At 36.3% G+C, this 19,373-nt stretch overlaps 2 protein-coding genes across 2 annotated transcripts; one reads left to right on the top strand and one right to left on the bottom strand.

The window, feature by feature from the left end:
- The first annotated feature begins 305 nt into the window (after nucleotides 1–305).
- Nucleotides 306–824, top strand: LOC141620800 (uncharacterized). The gene has a single exon (XM_074437576.1). It carries the CDS (start codon nucleotides 306–308, stop codon nucleotides 822–824), a length of 519 nt encoding a protein of 172 aa, XP_074293677.1.
- Nucleotides 825–11,238: 10,414 nt separating this feature from the next.
- On the bottom strand, nucleotides 11,239–16,846 carry LOC141618450 (mitochondrial carrier protein MTM1-like). Its single transcript, XM_074435559.1, has 11 exons — nucleotides 16,716–16,846; nucleotides 16,066–16,429; nucleotides 14,967–15,056; nucleotides 14,728–14,856; nucleotides 14,354–14,413; nucleotides 14,088–14,258; nucleotides 13,860–13,950; nucleotides 13,014–13,105; nucleotides 12,575–12,724; nucleotides 12,409–12,467; nucleotides 11,239–11,989 (listed from the first exon to the last, which is right to left on the bottom strand). The coding sequence occupies exons 2-11, from the start codon at nucleotides 16,417–16,419 to the stop codon at nucleotides 11,860–11,862; spliced, it is 1,326 nt and encodes a 441-aa protein (XP_074291660.1). The 5' UTR covers nucleotides 16,420–16,429; nucleotides 16,716–16,846; the 3' UTR covers nucleotides 11,239–11,859.
- Between the last annotated feature and the right edge of the window lie 2,527 nt (nucleotides 16,847–19,373).

The raw sequence follows: 19,373 nt of genomic DNA, 5'->3' as shown, positions 1-19,373 counted from the left end.
ACTCTAATTCCTCCATGATGGGGGAAGTTGCTTACCTAGGTCCCCCTAGGTAAGTGGGAATTCCTATGGAATTCACTTCCCACATTCCAACCAAACACTTTTTTTCCATTTCACATGAATTGCAAAATCATGTGAATTGTAACTCCCTTGGAACTTTAATTCCTCCAGCGAACCAAACGACCCCTAACGATTAATCACAGAACAATTTTCACAAAAATATTTCTGCCTCTTCTTTCTTTTCTCTACATGGTATCGTGAGCAGGTTATTTCCTTGCGATATTCTTATTTTTTCTTGTTGATTCACAATGGGTGACGACAAATCACAACAAAGTAACATTCCACAACAAAATTTTCATTTTGTCAATCCAATTTACGCTCTTTCAAATCAAGATGGTACGGGAGCCAAGATCACCCATGTGACTCTCACAGGACCAAACTACGAAGAATGGGCAAAAGGTTTCCGAGTTGCGTTGGGTGCAAAGAGGAAATTGGGGTTCATTGATGGAACTCTCAAACAGAAGCCGTCTGATCCGAAAGAATGGGACGATTGGTCGACTGTGAATTACACTGTCATAGCATGGATTTTTAACACTATAGATGCACGATTAAAATCGTCAATTTCATACCGCGAAATTGCCTTTGATCTCTGGGAGGATATTCGTTCGCGCTTCTCGGTGGCTAATGACATCAAAATCTACCAAATTCAATGCGATCTCGCAAACTGTAAGCAAAAACCTGGTGAGTCTGTTATGGATTATTATGGTAGATTTAAAAAGTTATGGGATGACATCACTGATTTTGATGCCCTGCCCAATTGTGACTGAAATGTGATTTACAAAACGTGTTGCGTAAACGAAGGGAGGCTAACCAGGTACGAGGCTTTCTTATGGGTCTTGATTCTTTTTATGCTACTGCTCGTTCTAGTATCCTTGGTATTTCCCCTATTCCTTCGATGCACATAGTCTATTCTCGCATTGCTCAAGAGGAGGAAGTCCGTAATGTTGCCGAGTCTCGTGCGGATGCTGTAAATCCTATGGCATGTGCAGTGGGTGGAAAACACCAACAGCAGGGTAAGAATGACGGCAGTACACGACCTCGCTATAAGTGCACCCACTGCAACAAGGACGGTCACACAGTCAGTCGTTGTTGGGAGAAAGTCGGGTTTCCTGTTGGTCATCCACGTCACTCTGCTCGGACAGGAGAAACATCGACGTCAGCCTCGACATCAAATCCGAGAACCAATGTAGTTTTTGGTGAGACTAGTGTGGTTGCTAATATGGTGAGATTGAACGGTAAGTCTCTGTTCACTTGGATAGTCGATACGGGTGCGTCGACCCACGTTTGTTATGACGAAAATCTATTTGAATCGTGTGTTCCCATTTCACCTATCAACATTAGCTTGCCTAACGGTGCAAGTTTGAAAGCTAGCAAGGCTGGAACTATATTCAAGATTAATGATAAATTATCTTTGTATAATGTTTTATTAGTCCCGTCTTTCAAGTGCAACCTTATTTCAGTCTCACAGCTTTTATCTACACAAAACTTATGTGTGCAATTTACTAATTCCCAATGTGTGATACAGGACCCTGCCTTGACGACGATTGGTGTGGGTAATCTTCCAGACGGCCTTTTCTACCTGACAATGGAGGAACCACTTCGTCTTAATGTTGTAACTGGGCAAGATAATGTTGAGTTGTGGCATCGGCGAATGGGACATCTTTCACCTCGGGTTATGAAACATTTTCCTTCAATTTCTAGTTTTGATAATTCCAAATTTTCCTCTTGTGATGTTTGTTTTCGGGCAAACAGACTCGTTCTCCTTTTCCGTTAAGTGACAATAAAGCTGATAGTTTATTTGATTTAATTCATTGCGATGTTTGGGGACCATATCATCCTAATCGTGCTTGTGATTCTCGCTATTTCTTGTCCATTGTTGATGATTATTCCCGTTATGTTTGGGTATATTTAATGAAAACTAAAGATGAAGTTCCTAAACTTCTGCGTGATTTCTTTTCTTTAATTGCTAGACAATTTAATGGACATGTAAAAACGGTACGGAGTGACAATGGGACGGAGTTTCGGGGGATTACTCCTTATTTTCGAGAGCATGGCATTATTTTTCAAACCTCCATGGTTAAAACACCCCAACAAGATGCTCGAGTAGAAAGGAAACACCGACATATTTTAAATGTCGCATGTGCTCTACGTTTTCAAAGTTCTTTATCTATTGAGTTTTGGGGTGAGTGTGTCTTGACAGCAGCTCATTTAATTAATTGTACTCCTTCTCGTGTCTTGCACAATAAAACTCCGTTTGAATCATTGTTTGGCCGGCCACCTGACATGAGTTTAATACGAGTCTTCGGGTGTCTATGCTATGCTAAGAACATTTATTCTCGTGATAAGTTTGATTCGCGAAGCCGTCGTTACATTTTTCTTGGCTACCCATTCGGTAAGAAAGGATGGCACTTATATGATTTTGAGACAGGGGATTATTTTCAGTCACGAGATGTCCAGTTTATTGAAGATCAATTTCCTTTTGATATATCCAATACTGCGTCTGATTCATCTATAATCGGTGAGGATCATGATGATTTTCAGTTTTATGATGATACTTCACGTTTGGGTGGCTTTTCTTATGACGTCACAGAGGGGTCACAGCAGCAAATAGAGCAGCCAGAAACATCCTCGGCTGATCCAGACCACACGAATACGCAGCATGCTACTTCGACTTCGTCCAATGTGTTCGTTCCCGATCGGAATGTAGCAAGGGAAGATGGGGCCGATAGTGGGTCTCCTGTTAGTTCTGATGAGGCAAATAATGCAGTTGGGGGCGAGCTAGCGAATGATGAAATGGGCCGAGGTAAACGAGTAAAATTTGATAATACTCGTAATAAGGATTTTGTGAAATGGGATGATATTAATAAACACATTAACACGACTTTGGTTTCCTCCGACCCGTCACACACACCAACGTCCGTCACAGGTACTCCGTATCCTATTGCTAATTATGTTAATTGTAAAAAAAATTCGCATGCACATCAGCATTTTCTTGCAGCCATTACAAATGATACGGAGCCCACTTCCTTTAAGGAAGCTATTCGTGATCCCAAGTGGAAGAAGGCAATGGAGGAGGAAATTTATGCACTAGAGGCCAACAACACTTGGTCCGTGGTGGAGTTACCGACTGATAAAACCGCTATTGGGTGTATGTGGGTATATAAAGTAAAGCGCAAATCAGATGGGACGGTGGAGCACTACAAAGCAAGACTTGTAATTTTTGGTAATCATCAAAAGGAAGGAGTCGATTTTACTGAAACATTTGCTCCTACGGTCAAAATGGTTACGGTCCGCACTTTTCTTGTTGTTGCAGCCATAAATAATTGGGAATTACATCAAATGGATGTTCAAAATGCCTTTCTTCACGGGGATTTAGTGGAAGAAGTATATATGCGGCTTCCACCTGGTTTCAGTCAGGGGCTGCAGGGAAAGGTATGTCGTCTTCACAAATCCTTGTACGGTCTTCGTCAGTCTCCGCGTTGTTGGTATGCTAAACTTGCAAATGCCCTTTGTGAGTACGGTTTTTCCTACAGTCCATCCGATCACTCGTTGTTCATTTATCGTAAGGGTGATATTGTGCTCAATGTTCTTATTTATGTTGACGATTTGGTAATTGCTGGAAATGATGGTGTCGCTATTAGTGATTTTAAAAATTATCTAAATCAATGTTTTCGTATGAAAGATTTGGGTAAATTGAAATATTTCTTGGGTCTTGAGGTGGCCCGAGATTCCAGCGGTATTTTTCTTTGTCAACGAAAATATATTCTCGATTTATTGACGGAAACAGGACTTCTAGGTTCTAAACCGACCCCCGTTCCAATGGAAGAAAAGCATGAGCTTGCACTTAATGTCAAGCCATTGTTCTCTGAGCCATCGAAATATCGCCGTTTGGTCGGCAAACTAATTTATCTCACTCTTACCCGTCCTGAGATCGGTTATTCGGTCCATATTCTCTCGCAATTTATGCAAGCTCCTTCCCAAGCCCATTGGGATGCTGTTATTCGAGTTGTTCGATATTTAAAAGGAAACCCGGGTCAGGGAATATTATTGCGTGCTGATGCTCCTATGGTACTTGAAGCTTATTGTGATGCTGATTACGAAAGTTGTCATATCAGTCGTCGCTCGATTACAGCCTATTTTGTTCTTCTTGGAGGTTCGCCAATTTCCTGGAAGGCTAAGAAACAAGCTACTGTTTCCCGTTCCTCTGCTGAGTCTGAATACCGCGCCATGGCTTCCGCTACATGTGAAATATTGTGGTTAAAAGGTTTGCTTCGCAGTCTCGGTTTTGAGCATTCGATAGCTGTCCGACTTCACTGTGATAGCCAAGCAGCTCTACACATCGCTAATGATCCCGTTTTTCATGAACGAACGAAGCATATTGAAATTGACTGTCATTTTGTTCGGAACGAGATTCTGCGAGGTACTATTGCTCCATCTTATGTTCATACTACTACTCAACTCGCAGACATACTCACAAAGGCTCTTGGGAAAACTCAGTTTCACCGGTTGTTGGGCAAGTTGGGCATTGCTAACCCCCATGCTCCAACTTGAGGGGGAGTGTTAGCATAATATTAGGCAAATATTATGCAATTAGAATATTTTACTAATATATTATTTATGTATTTTGTATTCCTGTTTTAGAGGATTCTGTTTAGGCGTTTGTTTAGGCTTTTGATTAGGTCATTCCTGATCTTTAGCAATGTCTGAGTGTATATATTAGCTTGGAGACTAACGATTAATCACACAACAATTTTCACAAAAATATTTCTGCCTCTTCTTTCTTTTCTCTACAAACTCCTTACCCACTTGATTAATTTACAAAATAAGAAATGAAATTACTTGTCTATGAAACCAGTTTGTATAGTAGAAAATGTGTTTCATACTTTGGAACTTTTATCATTAAGGAGAAATAAAGAATTTCATGAGTTGTGACACTGGGAAAAGGTGATATGAAACTTTTACCATTATTAAAGCTGTGAAACGTGGCTTGCTAGCCCAGGTGTGTGTTGAAAATTCCAGCCCGGTCAGCCTACAGCCCAGCCCGGTCAACCCCTAGTGTCGGGCTAGTGCCACGATTTCCTCGGCCCGGCCTAGTCCAAACACAAATAAAAAAAAACATATAAGGCCTAGTCCGGCGCGGCACGGACCCGCTACTAAGTAGGTCGGGTTAGTGCCAGACAAAGCTAGCCGAACACTGGTCCACTTTCCCAGTCCGTCTCGCCTTCTGGCACAGCCTACCCCGCACCGACCCGACCCATCGCATAGCCCTAACCATTATTATTGTTTAATAGTGGGAATAAGCAAAGCAGTTCTTTGGTTGTGACAATTATGAGTTCTTTAGATAAACAAATTACATTGCAATGGAGTAGTTAGGATCGAAACGATAGAATTGGATATAGGATCATAAGATCCTACAAATTCACCAAATATAATTTTATTTGATAAAAAAACATAAAATTGAAAGTCAAAATACAAATTGTATTTATTAAGATTCTATAAATTATTGATGATTAACAATTTCTGAGTCATTGTATGAACATTATATAAGATATATATTTATTCTCTTTATCAGGAAATTGTATCCTAAGGATCGTAACATAGTAGGATCGTATTATGGTCCTATCTTTAGAAATTTTCAAACTAATAAGATCATATCATTCTACAAACATACTAGAATCATAAGCTTTGGGATCGGTCAAGCGTTCTTAGATTATAAAATCGTAGAATCATAGGATCAAATCGGAATTCCGATAAACAATGAATGTATCAGAGCCCAAGGTTTAGTACATCCTGGGTTGTAAGGTGAAGACGAGTCCGAAAAGCAACGGTGTTTCTGTCCGACGAAAAACTAGCCACTATTTAACGGGTCCGAAAAGCGACGACGTTCACGTCCGACGAAACAGGTTCAAAAAAAACGAATGATGTTCCTGTCGATCGATCGAAAGGAGACCTTACATGTGAGGGGGCGTGTAAAGAATCACATGTAGGTCTCCCACATCGGAGAAATAGAGAAGATTGATCTAGCTTATAACCCAAGGGCCTACTCCATCCATTGTCAATTGATTTTGGGATGGAACCTCCTTGGACTTGTAAAGTGGACACTCTCTCTTCCTCGACGGGTGCGGCCCAGGCTCATGGCGATCTAACATAATTCTCCACCTTCAGTGCATACTATTCTTCGCGAGGATGTCTAAGGGTTTCTATTCCCCGCCTTATAGCTAATATGTTCATTTCAGGGTTCATTCCCTCTATTATACCTAAGAAACTAAAATAATCGCTCAAAAACAACATAAATACATATCTAAAGCGATTTTATATAAATTTATTACAGTACAAAACGTGATTTTTTAGTAATCATTAGAATTGTGTTTAAATTCATTTTGTAATTATATCAACATAAAATCGTCCTACGTAACATAATCGTCGAAAAAACAAAATGATGAAGAGGGTAGCGCAAATTGCAGGGCACATGCAAGGGAAAACGGACCATGTGACGCTAAGTTTGGAACATAGTGTTGGGGTTGTGATTTGGTAAATAAATTCTTAGTTAAGACGAGTATATACGTTTTATATTCTAAAACGTAGTCAAATAACATCTTACTTGTATAAATAAACGTAATTTATTTTCGCAGTATATTTTTTATTCATTATAGCACTTTTTGCACGAAATTTTCCATTTGTCTACCCCTGATTAAAAAACATCAAACTTACCCTCTCTAACTTCTCTCTATTGTAATCCCTCATTCAAATTCCTCAATTATGAAGGATTATTCTGAGTAGAGAGTAGATATTGAATTCATTATTAATACCTATATTACTAATTAAATTGACTCTTTGTTATAATTTGGTATCTTTTTAATTAGGGTTAATTGGTGTGGGATGGGGTATTGATGTACTTGATGCTGGCGAGAGGGACGACAGATATGATTGCCGTTTTGTTCGACGGAGTAAATTAATAATAATACACTGTGTACACAGTACACGTTTTAAAAAGGGTATTGATTTTCGCAGTACACATTTTACTCATCGCAGTATATTGTTGACAATTATTCCCCTCTCATTTCCCCCTCCTATTTTCCCTCTCTAATTTTTCTCTAATCTATCTCTCTAATTTCACACATCCATTCTCCTCTAATTTCACCCACACTAATTAATGTTGTCGACATTGGGGGAGGTGGTTTGCCAGCCGACGATCGAACGATGGGTTGCACTAGTGGATGGCGTGCATACGTAGAGAGTATTGTTAATTGTGTTGTACTACGCAGCATTACAAGGTTGAGTGCTGTGGTTTTTCCAAATGTAGTACAATATTATTAATTTATTTATTCTATTGAACACAACGGCAAGTCGGCAATCACAGCGGCATTTAACAAGGTTGAATGCTATTTTTTTAACACAAATTCTTATTTGTGACGGAGGGTATCCGTCACAAATAAGAGACGGGTACCATATTGTCTCACAAAAAACCCATAGGGGTGAGAGAAAGAGCACATGGGGTGGGTGCCCACCTTGTCCCCTCTACCCATTTCCACTCACAAAATACCCGTCGCAAGATCCGACCCGTCACAAGCAAGACTTATTGTTTTTTTAATAAAAAATGATTAGATATTAGCAAAAGATTCTCCCCTACTACTAAGAGAATAAAATTCTCTTATTATTTTCCCGCCAAGTGCTCCCTACTTTAATGGGCCTGCTTTATGGATTGAAAACACCACAATCACATTCTATGTTGAGCCCACTATTTAAAAATAATCTTTGACTTTTCTAATTAATAATCTTATATGGAAACAAATTGATTTTCCATTGATTGCCAGATCTATTACTAACATTCTAACGTATAACCAAAAAAATTCTGACAAATGGATTTCCTTTTGATTTGGCAGATCTCATTACTAACAATTCTAACGTTAGAAACAAATTGATTTCCCTTTGATTTTTAAATCGTCTCTTTAAATGCGTAGTATATTATTTCTACCGTTTTTTTATAATGATAATAGGTCTTTTTAATTATAATTTACATCTAACTTAATTTCATAAATTAGTTCCCCTTAATGATTTAACATTATAGTATTATTATTAATAATTTGAACAAGACTAACTTAGGTGCTGTTTGGCCAAGCTTTAAAAGTGTTTTTTTAACTTAAAAAGCAATAGCTAGGCCAAACACTATAAATTAGGGATATGCAAAATCACTTATAAAAAGTTAAAAAGTGATTATTAACTCCAAAAAGTAGAAGTAGATATTTTCTACTTCTCATTCTACTTTTTACAAAATGTTAAACCTCTAATTATTTTGCGCATTTTTTTTTGCCTCCAACAAACCATTATCCCATATGTTGTACTCGTATTATAGAGTGCTCCATTTTCTCTCTTCTCTCAATTCTTTGCTTCTCTCACATGTACCCATCAAAGTAACATGTAATTAATTGTCTACTCCAACTATTTTTTCTGCTACAATCTTAGTTCTATGATCTTATACTCCGTCCGTCCCAATAATTTATTTACCGTTAATCTTATACTCCGTCCATCTCAATAATTTATTTACCGTTAATTAAAATATCTGATAAAGAATATAAAAGGTAAACAAATGAATGCAACGGAGGGAATAACTATATATAAACAACATGATTAATAAATTAAGCAAAAAAAGCTAGATGGATTGGAAGTAGTTAGGCCAAACATGTAATTTTTATAAGAAAGAGTTTTTACAAAAGTATGGCCAAACAACCACAATTTTTCCAAAAAGTAACTTATAGATAAACTTCTTTTAAAAAGGAAAAGCTATTTTACACAAACAAGGCCAAACAGCACCTTAGTTTCAACTATACTTTTACAGTAATAAACTTTATTTTTTTCCTCCTTGGTAATATTATATCTACTACTCCGTATATTATAACATTAACTTAAAAGTATCATATATGTTATGCCAAAAATAATTTTATTGAATTCTCCTCTTTATAAACCTAATCTTAAAAATGCTGTGCTATAGCACGGGTCTTATACTAGTTGTCTTATTAATGTAATTGATATGTTGTTTAACCTGTTTTAATCTTAAGACAAATATATCAGTCTTAAAAGGAGACTTACCGGATTTGGTAAGGCAAAGAGGTCCCATGCCTTAACTTTCTTTCCCTTTCACAATTCCTAATCTTTTGGCCTCTGCTTCGTTGTCTCTTTGGACCAGTTTCGTTCAACCCAACAATTTTTCAAATCACTACACTGAAACCTTTGGATTCACTAACGTCGTTCGGTTTTAATAGAGTTGTGCAAAAGCCTAACATTGTATTTCGTCATTCCTTAGAAAATGTTTCAACGTTTGTTACAACTTACAAGCAATAGTTTCTTCCCGTTTACCTTCATGGTAAGTCTTATAGTATATGGGCGAATAGAAACCCCTAGACATCCTACGTTGAGACTTGTCAATTACCATTAGAGAATCTATAATATCAGTTCAAAGCTTGTGACGGGTCAAATAAAACTCACTTGGTAGATAAAGGCAAATCATTTGTGATTTCCTATGCACTCTTGCTTTTGTCTTTAATTAGATGTAAATATTATAGTTGGGCAAGGTTTTGGTTGAGATGGTTCATCTATAAATCTTATCTACCCATATGAGTGATACCTAACCCGGCACACGCTTGAGAGACTTACTGTTAGAAAATATAGGCAGAAACACCAAACAGTCAAACACAACATTATAAGACCCCCCTCTCCCATACCAACATATCCTGCTCCTTGCCTCTTTCTCATTGACGTAAAATTCTACTAATATTTTTGGTGTGCTTCACTTCTCTTTTTTTTCTTTTTTTTTTCTCATAAAACAAAAGGAGAGTACATATTTTTATTATTAATAACAATGGAATTGTTCAAGGCTTCATTCATAGTATTGGTTGTTTTAACTCTTATCTTTGCAATGGCCCAAACTCAATCCACTGCTCCTACTCCTGCCCCTGCTCCGACTAGCGATGGTATGATTTTATCCCATGCTTTTTCTTTACTCCCGTGTTTTTTTTAAAGAGAATTGTTATTGATAATTTTTCTTTCGTGTTTGAAACAATTACAATGATATCTCATTTATATTACTCCAAAAAATAATCATCTTCTAATTGTAGTAGCATAATAATAATAAATCTTATTCTATAATACTAATATTATTCCGATTATAATATATTGTTAATATACCGTAATATTTGCTATCAGGTTTTTTTACTTTAGGATACTTTGGTGACTCCCCATCTATAAATGTTTTTTTTTACACAGAGTTGGGAAAAAATGACCCGTTTGTAAAGTCTAATTATTACTAGAAACATACTCGAAAAAACTCTGATACGAACATACCAGATGTGATCCCGATTCAAATGACCAGTTTGTAAAGTCTTATTATTACTAGTAACATGTTTGAATATTATTATTGCATGTTTGAATATTAGGAAGTTCAAGTCATGGGAGAATAGTAAAACCAAGTTTTTCACAATAGTGATGTAGGTCAATTAAACCGGACTTTTTTTTGTGTTATTTCCATGAACATATGGCATGATGATCTTCAATCTTAGAAAAATAACATGTTTTATGATTAATTAAATACACTAATGTTACATTCTACAATCCTACATAATTTAGCTGTTTTATATTTTAAAATGTTTCACATTTTCTCCGTCTGAATTACAAGTCAAAGTCGCGGTGCAAAATGTCAATGTTCCATTTTGATTAAAATTTTGGTGTAACATGAGTTCTGTTTATTCTATTTCATTTTCACGAAAGAAATCGACATTTTCTTCAGGTGGCTCGCGTTTAGCCATGTTTATAACTGATGAATCGCTTCTTTCAGGTACAAATATTGATCAAGGGATAGCGTACGTTTTGATGTTGCTGGCCTTGGTGCTAACATACCTCATTCACTAACTCTGCATCGCTATGACAGAATCGTCAATTAACAGCACCATCACATCCAAATTCGTCAACTTTCTGTATTTCTTTTGCCATAGCGTGATAGTGAACATCGTTACTAATCCTTTATTGAGTATGAATATTTCTCGAGTATTTGGAAACGTTGGATTCAAGTGTGATTTATCGTTGAGTTTTGAGTACGAAACTGTGTACCAAGCCTTTGGCTCTAAGGTACAAGTCGAGAGTCGAGACAATCAAATTACAATATGTAAAGACAACTGAAAAAACAATGTCTAAAGACAACCAACAGAACCATGGCATTAAATTGGTATATTTATTACAATTTAGTTTTCCTACAATTAAAGAAAATTCGCCTAAATCGGCAAAAGTACATAACATCAGATTACCGATAGCCTCTAAATAGAGTCTGGTACAGTAATTCTAAGCAAGCTGTCGCAGGAAACGGTTCTAACCTATTCAGGATTTTTTGTGGACTGAACAATCTATCGCGCTTTTATATCGCGCAAATGTGATGATAAAAAAGCGCACTATCTAAAACCGAGACAAACGAAATCCAAGCAAAACTGAGATGACCCCTCAGCAAAAACTACATACTCTCGTATCATTTAGTGAAAAAATCTTGTCTACAAAATTGTAGCTCAGCCTTGAGAAACAGACTAAACAGGCAACCAGACATGACTATTTCCTGCACAAACTGACCACGAAACGAACATTTCAGGTCTCTGAATTGGGCACAAACTGACCTCGAAACGAACATTTCCAGGTCTCTGATTTGCTCCTCCACAAACCCAGCTTATTCTTAACTTCAACCTCTGAATCTAATCTCTGTCGCCAAGTCACCCGAAAACTGTGCAATATCGGATGGGCCATCTAAAATCTACATCTGTAATGTAATCAAGAACTTGACCTTGAATGCAAGACGTATTTCACAACTTCATAGAAGGAAACCACGATCCCGACTGATGGGCCAGCACGAGCAACACGAGGCCCAACCCCTGCAAATAAGCCCTTCATACCTCCATCCCTATTCAGGAGAACATAGCCATTATTAGATAAAGCGAACTGAGATTAAAATATTTCCTGAATAAACTAACTACAAATCACACGCTATATAAGAAGAAACTTTTTTCACATTTGTTCCGCGAAGTTCCACTAATTTCACTTTCTACAATGAATAATCTGAGTACACTAGTGAGAGTACTGAGTAGTACCTATATAGAGAACCAAATCATCTGTTGTAATGCAGATTCAGATATTTAAGTTAGAAGCCTTTTCTTAACGTATTATATCTGACGTCACTGAAGTGAGACCTTTATATCAACCTTAAATCGCGAAAGTGAGAATTAATGAAAGCTCAAGGCACTACAATGAACCTAGATCTTCCTAAAACACTGCTTCAGATGGAACATACAGTAGTTTATGTGGTTAAGAGAGAAAATATACCTCCAAATCTCCATCAGTGTCTGCCTCGTAGTCATCCTCATGGCCCTGAGAGGATCTTTCTGGAATTATAGAAAAAATGATACTGAGATGACAGGACAGTAAAATAGAAAGAAAACTTGATACTATCACTTGGTTAGCTGAAGGAGGTCGTTTAGTTTCAAATCACCTCTATTTGTCGGCGTGTTCTTGCCACATCCAAAGGACAAGTTGTTCCTGCCGCAAGGCTTCCAGCAACAAATCCAGCAGCAAAATTTGAACCAAGGACCGTGACCGCACTTGTTTCATCTCCCATTTGTTTAATAAGTCGCCTCCTCATCTACATGATGTCAGCAAGTAACAGTGAAAAAACAATGGGTCTGCAGTCTTAAATGTGAGACAACCCCAAATAATTGTGTATTTTTCAAAAATATATAAATACCTAATGGGTTGGCCTTGTACGTATGACATTTTCATAAATGATGTGTGAAAAAATCATTCAAGCTAAGTAAGACTTAGCCTATCAATTTTATACAATTCAAAGGTAATAGATAGTCACGGACTCACAGATAGAATTGAAGAACAGGTGGGTACAGAAGAAAAGGTAAGAACTAAAGATCTGAACTTACGGGTTCAAGGGTTGCCCAACAGATAGCTGAGTAGGGAACATCACGAGCCAACTGTGCTCCCAGACCAGTCCAAAGAAAGCGAAAATTTTGCACTGCGCAAAGGCAATAATGGTTAGATTTTTAGCTAGACAAAAGTGGCTTTTCTCAAAAAAAAAAAAAAAAAAAAAAAAAAAAAAAAGGCGAACATAAACTCCAAAGAAAAATTGACCCTCTAAAAGTATTCTAGAATAAACAGGAAAGAATTCTGAGCAAAAGGAACGGAGGTCTCTGATAAAGGTAAGAAAAAAACAGTGATAACAAGGCACCGATCATCAAAATTAGTCATCTATCAAATTGAAGCAAGATGAGTATGCATATTTTTTTCATTTCAATTTAACTAGAGTTTTCAACAGCGGCAGCAACCATTCATTCCTCCAAAGAAATAAAAAGATATTTTTGATACAATAGCGAAAGTATGGGAAATCTGAGAAGGCATAAGAGACCGAGAAGGTAATTGTGAAAAAGGAAGAAGCAATTATTTAGTCAAAATGCAAAACCCTAACTTTAAGGATACAGAAATTGGATACACTTTCAATGATTTTTCGGGAAAAATCTACTAAAGAGAAATGGGACATAATGTGACTAGATCAGAAAAGAGAGCACAAAACGTCTTGGCTTCACAGCATGATCCCAAGGAAAAGAACACAAAAAGAGCACCATACAACTTCTCTTCTCATAAAATAACGAAGGTCCGACATGCACCCACAAAAGATGGAAATAAGACCCCACTACGGCTAACACAAAGAACATCAAGAAACCATGCGAAAATTATCCAACCATTTTAAAAGGACCAAAGTATAAACTCACGTGTGCTATTGAAACTTGTGCTGCTATTAGAAACAACCCCAAGAAGGGTCTTCAGTACACCAGGGGGCTTTTTTCCGATCTCCTTAAAGGCCTAACATAATACAAGGCAAAGTTAGATGTCATAGGAGACTTGTAATATGGAGTATAACATAACATCCACCAGAAACTAAAATAGGTCAAATTTCCCAATAAATGTCCATGTTAGATAGGCGACGGAAAGAGAAGCACCTGCATCCGAGTTCGCGCAAGTTCGATAGGGTAACACGTGGTGCAAGCTAGAGAGCGGGCCAAAGCACCAGCAACAAATGGTACATATGGCTCCATATTTGGGGCATGTTCATCGGCTAATTGCTCCATGCGAATCCGGAATACATCGTAAAAAGGCATATAAATTCCTACCTGAAGAGAAATACAGTTGACGAGAAAATTAATAAGACTTCAGAATGTATGCATCCACAAAAGAATTACAAAAACAAAGTGTTTTGGGAGTTTACCATTGGTATCGCAAGTGCAAGGCCAGCATTTGTTCCTCTCCATAGCCTTGTAACACCTTCCTGCATAGGTGCACGAATTAAATTTACCAAATGATAATATAAGTATGAGCAGAAATATGACCTAAGACATATATGACCACCCAACAAAAACTCAAAAGGGTGTACTGAACAAAAGCCTAATGTCATCAAACATAACAAATAGCCAAATAGGGTAAAGTTTACCAATGCCAAAGAAGCTGAGGCAAAATGGCAAACTAAAGGCAGGCTATGAGTTTGAATACAGACATGTTACATAAAGAGTAGTTATTATTTCCCTATCTTACAGTTTACATGAACAAATAAATACATGCGATAGTAATTTAATGGCCACCAACCTGTCTAACAATTTTGAAAAGTACGTCTAATGTTCCTTTATACTGAAAACAATCTGGTGGGCAAATTGACACTGTTCCTTGAATCCCAGCTCGCGCACATGAGGGTGAACACCTTAAGTCAGCAAACATCTGAAAGCAATAGATAGGGACAGCAAGGTCAACAAATGACGAAAAAAAATCAGCTAAATTTCAATTTAAAACATTCTTAAAGTCAGCACATTCTGAAATCATTGGCATACCATTGTCGGGCCAAAAAACGCCATTCGACCCATGGCATTGCTTAACGGATGAGCATACTGTACTCCTGCAGCTTGAGCTTGCAACCTAGTCTGAAAGGCAGTAAAAACGTGCGTCAAGATAAATTCCACTAGGACATGTAGGCTACTAGGTTGAAGCCTCGAATGAAAGAAGAAGAGGAGCATACGCAATATTTTTTTTAAGGGTTTCACAGTGGATCACTATAGATAGGCTCAGAGAAAATTTTACAGGTTAAAGCAGTTTTAGATCAGGGAAAAGGAATGAGTACCACTACTATCATTTATGCAAATATGAAAATCAGCAAGAAACCCCCCAATGTAAATCCCAATCCATGTGATTAACAAAAAAAAAAAAGGGCAAGCCAAGCTTCAAAACACTTAAATCACCTTGGCTATAAAAAAGGACACTCAGCATTTAGAAACTACAGAAGCATTACGCCCCAAATTATGAACAGTGAAGACTATCCAACCTTTAAAAATTTCAAACGAACTGCTATAAAGATCTACACTACACTAAACCTTTCAAATCACACCACGACAAAAGTCTTGCATGCCATAAGCTAGCCACTTAAAAATGCTTCTAAATCATGAACTTAAATTAAATCTCTTTTGCACACTTTCGGTTAACAATTGCCAAAGAAAATGCCAACATGAACAGCACTCAAATATCACCAATCAAGCCAACCTTCATCCATTATCCACCATGTAAGCTTCCTCATGAATCGCAAAATATGAGCCTAAATGATCCATCCAAAATTAACAACCTGAAACAATACCTCCTCCAAACCTAACCTCTAGTCTTTCACTTAGACAGCTCAATGGCAAATTCACAAATTCATAAACATAGACTAAAGCAACAATAACCTAGGTCTTTAAAGGTTCCTGCCTATTAGGGGAATCAGAGGTGTGCAACCCTCCCTTACTCAAAACATTAAAAACATTCAGATAACTCGAACATAAAAAATCATAGACATAGGCAACACAAAAACAACAAAAATGACCAACGTGATAAACATTAAACAACATAATACATCAAATCATCCGAATCAATAAAAATCGAAAGACTAAATCAAAATCAGACCTTGGCAACATCAAGAGGGTTAACAATAACGGCTGACAGAAAGGCAGCACCAGCTGCAGAAAGCGCATTGGTAGCAAAATTACTCGAACTCGCATCATTTGCACCATTTTTTTTCCTGGGTTGATGCTGAAATTGAGCTTGCTGTAACAAGGTTCCATCAATCACATTTTCAGCCATAGTACCACTGCCACCTTCAATATCAATCCCCTGCCTCCTCAACAATTCCTCTGAAAAATCAGCCTCATTCATCCCAACATTTGAACATATAGACGACGACGAAGAAGACGATTCATCACAACTCCTCCAACTATTAAATTTATTTTGCTGGTTGATTATGTGATCAGATTCCACCATATTATTCCCTCTACACATACAATTAATCAAAACCAACAAAAGGGTAACTACAAAATCCAAAAAAATCAATGCCCAGATAATCAAAACTACAAATTAACCCAAAAATCAATCAAACAGTCAAATAAAAATCAAACCTTTAACTATTTTTTTAATTACATATTTTTACATATGCAAATAATTGGATCAAAATATAAATATAAACATGAATCATATATCGTATGATATTAGGGATTAGGGATTACAAATAAATGAAATAAATTTAAATTAAATTAGTGAGAAAAAGGAGAAAAATTTACCTGAACGAAGGAGAATAGAGGGAGGAAGAAACGGAAAACACTTGTGTTTCTTGGGCTCTAGGTTACAAATTACAATAAAGGTCTTTATTTTTTGTATTTTTTATTTGTTAATTGGAATATTATTCTTAATTAATTGCGGATTTGCGGTCATAAAAGTAGTGATGTGGTCTTGTTTTATAATGTGTGAAATACTTGGTAATAAAATATGTGTGTACAATTGTTTCTTGTTTTGGTGGCTCCAAATATTTTGGGGAGAATTTGTTGGTCAATAATCAATGTTTGGTTCAATTTTAAGTCGACTGGTGTTCGGAAACAGTTCCAAGACTATACAACTGGATGTACAATGAGCATTGTACATCCAAGGTTATTTTAGTCTTTTTTTCAAATTTTTTGCAAAAATAAAATTAAAGTAATTCAATTTTCAATCTAATCCTCATTTCTCTTTGATTGTTTCCATATTTTTCTAACTTATCTTCATCTTCCTCCATCATCCAGTTAATGAATCATCTTCTCCCTTAAATTATTATAATTAATTGACTATGCATAACTGAGCATCATCTTGAAGGAATTTTTTTATCCAAAATTTCTAATGCATGAAAATAGTTGAAACTCGTATTATTTTTACATTAGCTCGTATTCTTATATGAATATCTCGTATTCGTATGTGCTCGTATTTTAAAGCTCATGATCATTTTAAGCTCGTATTCTTTTTACATTAACTCGTATTCTTATCTTAATAGCTCGTATTCTTATGTGCTCGTATTTTTAAGCTCATGATCCTTTTAAGCTCGTGTTCTTTTTACTTTAGCTCGTATTCTTATCTTAATAGCTCGTATTCTTATGTGCTCGTTTTTTTAAGTTCGTGATCCTCTTAAGCTCGTATTCTTTTTACATTAGCTCGTATTCTTAGGTGCTCGTATTTTTTAGTTCGTATTCTTTTAATAATAGTTCGTATGATTGGTGTAGAAATTTACTTCAAAGTATTGTTAGATGCATTTTTCCTTCCTGATGATGATATAAATTGCTTCTCGTTCACGAAATATTGTTAGATGCGTTTTTCCTCCTTGATATGATGATGTAAATTGCTTCCCTTTCACCATTTGTGAATCAAAATTATGGAGAAGAGAGATTTGTCGACTGTCGTTTAACAGAAATTTAGAGAAGGGAAAGAAGAGGGTTTGTCGACTGAAGAGAAATTAGAATTAGGGAAAAAGAAGATGCGTAGAATTTATTTTTATTATTATTGGGCTTAGATATATATATATATATATATATATATATATATATATATATATATATATATATATATATATATATATGGGCTTTGTACAATGCTACTGTACAACAGGATGTAGGATCCTATTTGTGGTTCGGAAAGACTTTGGAGAGACGATGTCTTTCTAAAATTATTTAGAGAGCACTTTTTCGTATCTCATTATGTATTTTTTGTATTTTTTTTTACTATTGATTGTGACAAAATATCTACCGTTTTATCAGAGGATTACTAAATGAATAGGCGAAAACTTCAACTTTTCCCGCCTAAAATATATTTCTTAGAATAGTGTTTGGTATATTTAGCGTATACTATATGTGTGGAGATGATATGTTATAAATGGATATAATCTTTTGTATTTAATTCTGCACAAATTTATCTCCGATCTTTTTAGGATAAGGAAATTCTTTTTTTAAATAACTTATTGATATAAATTTATTGACTTTTTATAATAAGAAGTTGCGGCTAAAAAATACGGAGTATGGTATTAGTAAATATTAGTTAAAATTCATTGACTTTATATGATAAAAATTTGCAGCTAAAAAATATGTTATTAGTAAAGATTTGTAAATTAACATCATTAATTTCTCGATCTAAAATTCAAAGAAAAATACTCGTTTTATTACTCTTACGATTTAATTTTTTATTTATTTCTCTAATCAAAATACGTTAAGGAGAAACATCAAAAATAAGTAAATTTTCAATTTAAATTCTATAAATAATACACTAAAAAGTAAAACTCTATAAATACCGTGCATATGTAGATACCTCGTTTCTACACCTCCCGCAAACCACCCGGTGATGATTGAGCCGCATGTTTGCTACGCGGAACGATTTGTGACAGTTCGTAAGTTTATCGTCAAGTGATTGCTCAAATACTAATGTCTACCTCTTAGTTGTCATCTACGTGCCGATACGGTCGTTTTGACAGTAATTAGAGTACATTTGGAGTCCGGGCCTAAAACCGTCTTCATTTTCTGATAACCGTTAAATCCCGAGTCAGATTGTTCTGGAACGTTCCGAATATTTCTATTCCATATTTTATAAATATTTCACAATCTTTATCCTTTGGTAAACAATTTCCCGTAATATTCACATAAAATATTAAGGAAAACCAAATTATTCCGTCCTACCATAACTTAAACACGGAAATCTTTCTTCCGCAGGAGGAAACCACTTGGGAACAGACGCAGCAGATCTGCGCCTCTTCCCAAGAGACGCAGTGGCTGCTGCGCCTCTTCCCAGGTCCTTTTCTGCGTAATTTTCGTATCTTTTTTCATATCTTTCCGAGATTCACTTCCAAAGACTCTCTAAAACCCTAATTCCTTCACGTGATTAGTATAAATAGGAGCCTTCGCTCCTCATATTTCTCACGCGAGTGTCCG

Source organism: Silene latifolia, chromosome X (assembly GCF_048544455.1).
Source record: "Silene latifolia isolate original U9 population chromosome X, ASM4854445v1, whole genome shotgun sequence".
Lineage (NCBI taxonomy): Eukaryota > Viridiplantae > Streptophyta > Magnoliopsida > Caryophyllales > Caryophyllaceae > Silene > Silene latifolia.
This window is presented reverse-complemented; position numbering and strand designations above follow the sequence as displayed.

Coding starts and splice junctions, on each gene's coding strand:
- LOC141620800 (XM_074437576.1), top strand. CDS start 306: ATGGGTGACGACAAATCACAACAAAGTAACATTCCACAACAAAATTTT.
- LOC141618450 (XM_074435559.1), bottom strand. CDS start 16,419: ATGGTGGAATCTGATCACATAATCAACCAGCAAAATAAATTTAATAGT. Junction 15,057..16,065: donor ACCCTCTTGATGTTGCCAAG/GTCTGATTTTGA, acceptor ACTGCCTTTCAG/ACTAGGTTGCAAGCTCAAGC. Junction 14,259..14,353: donor TTGCACTTGCGATACCAATG/GTAAACTCCCAA, acceptor ATTTCTCTTCAG/GTAGGAATTTATATGCCTTT.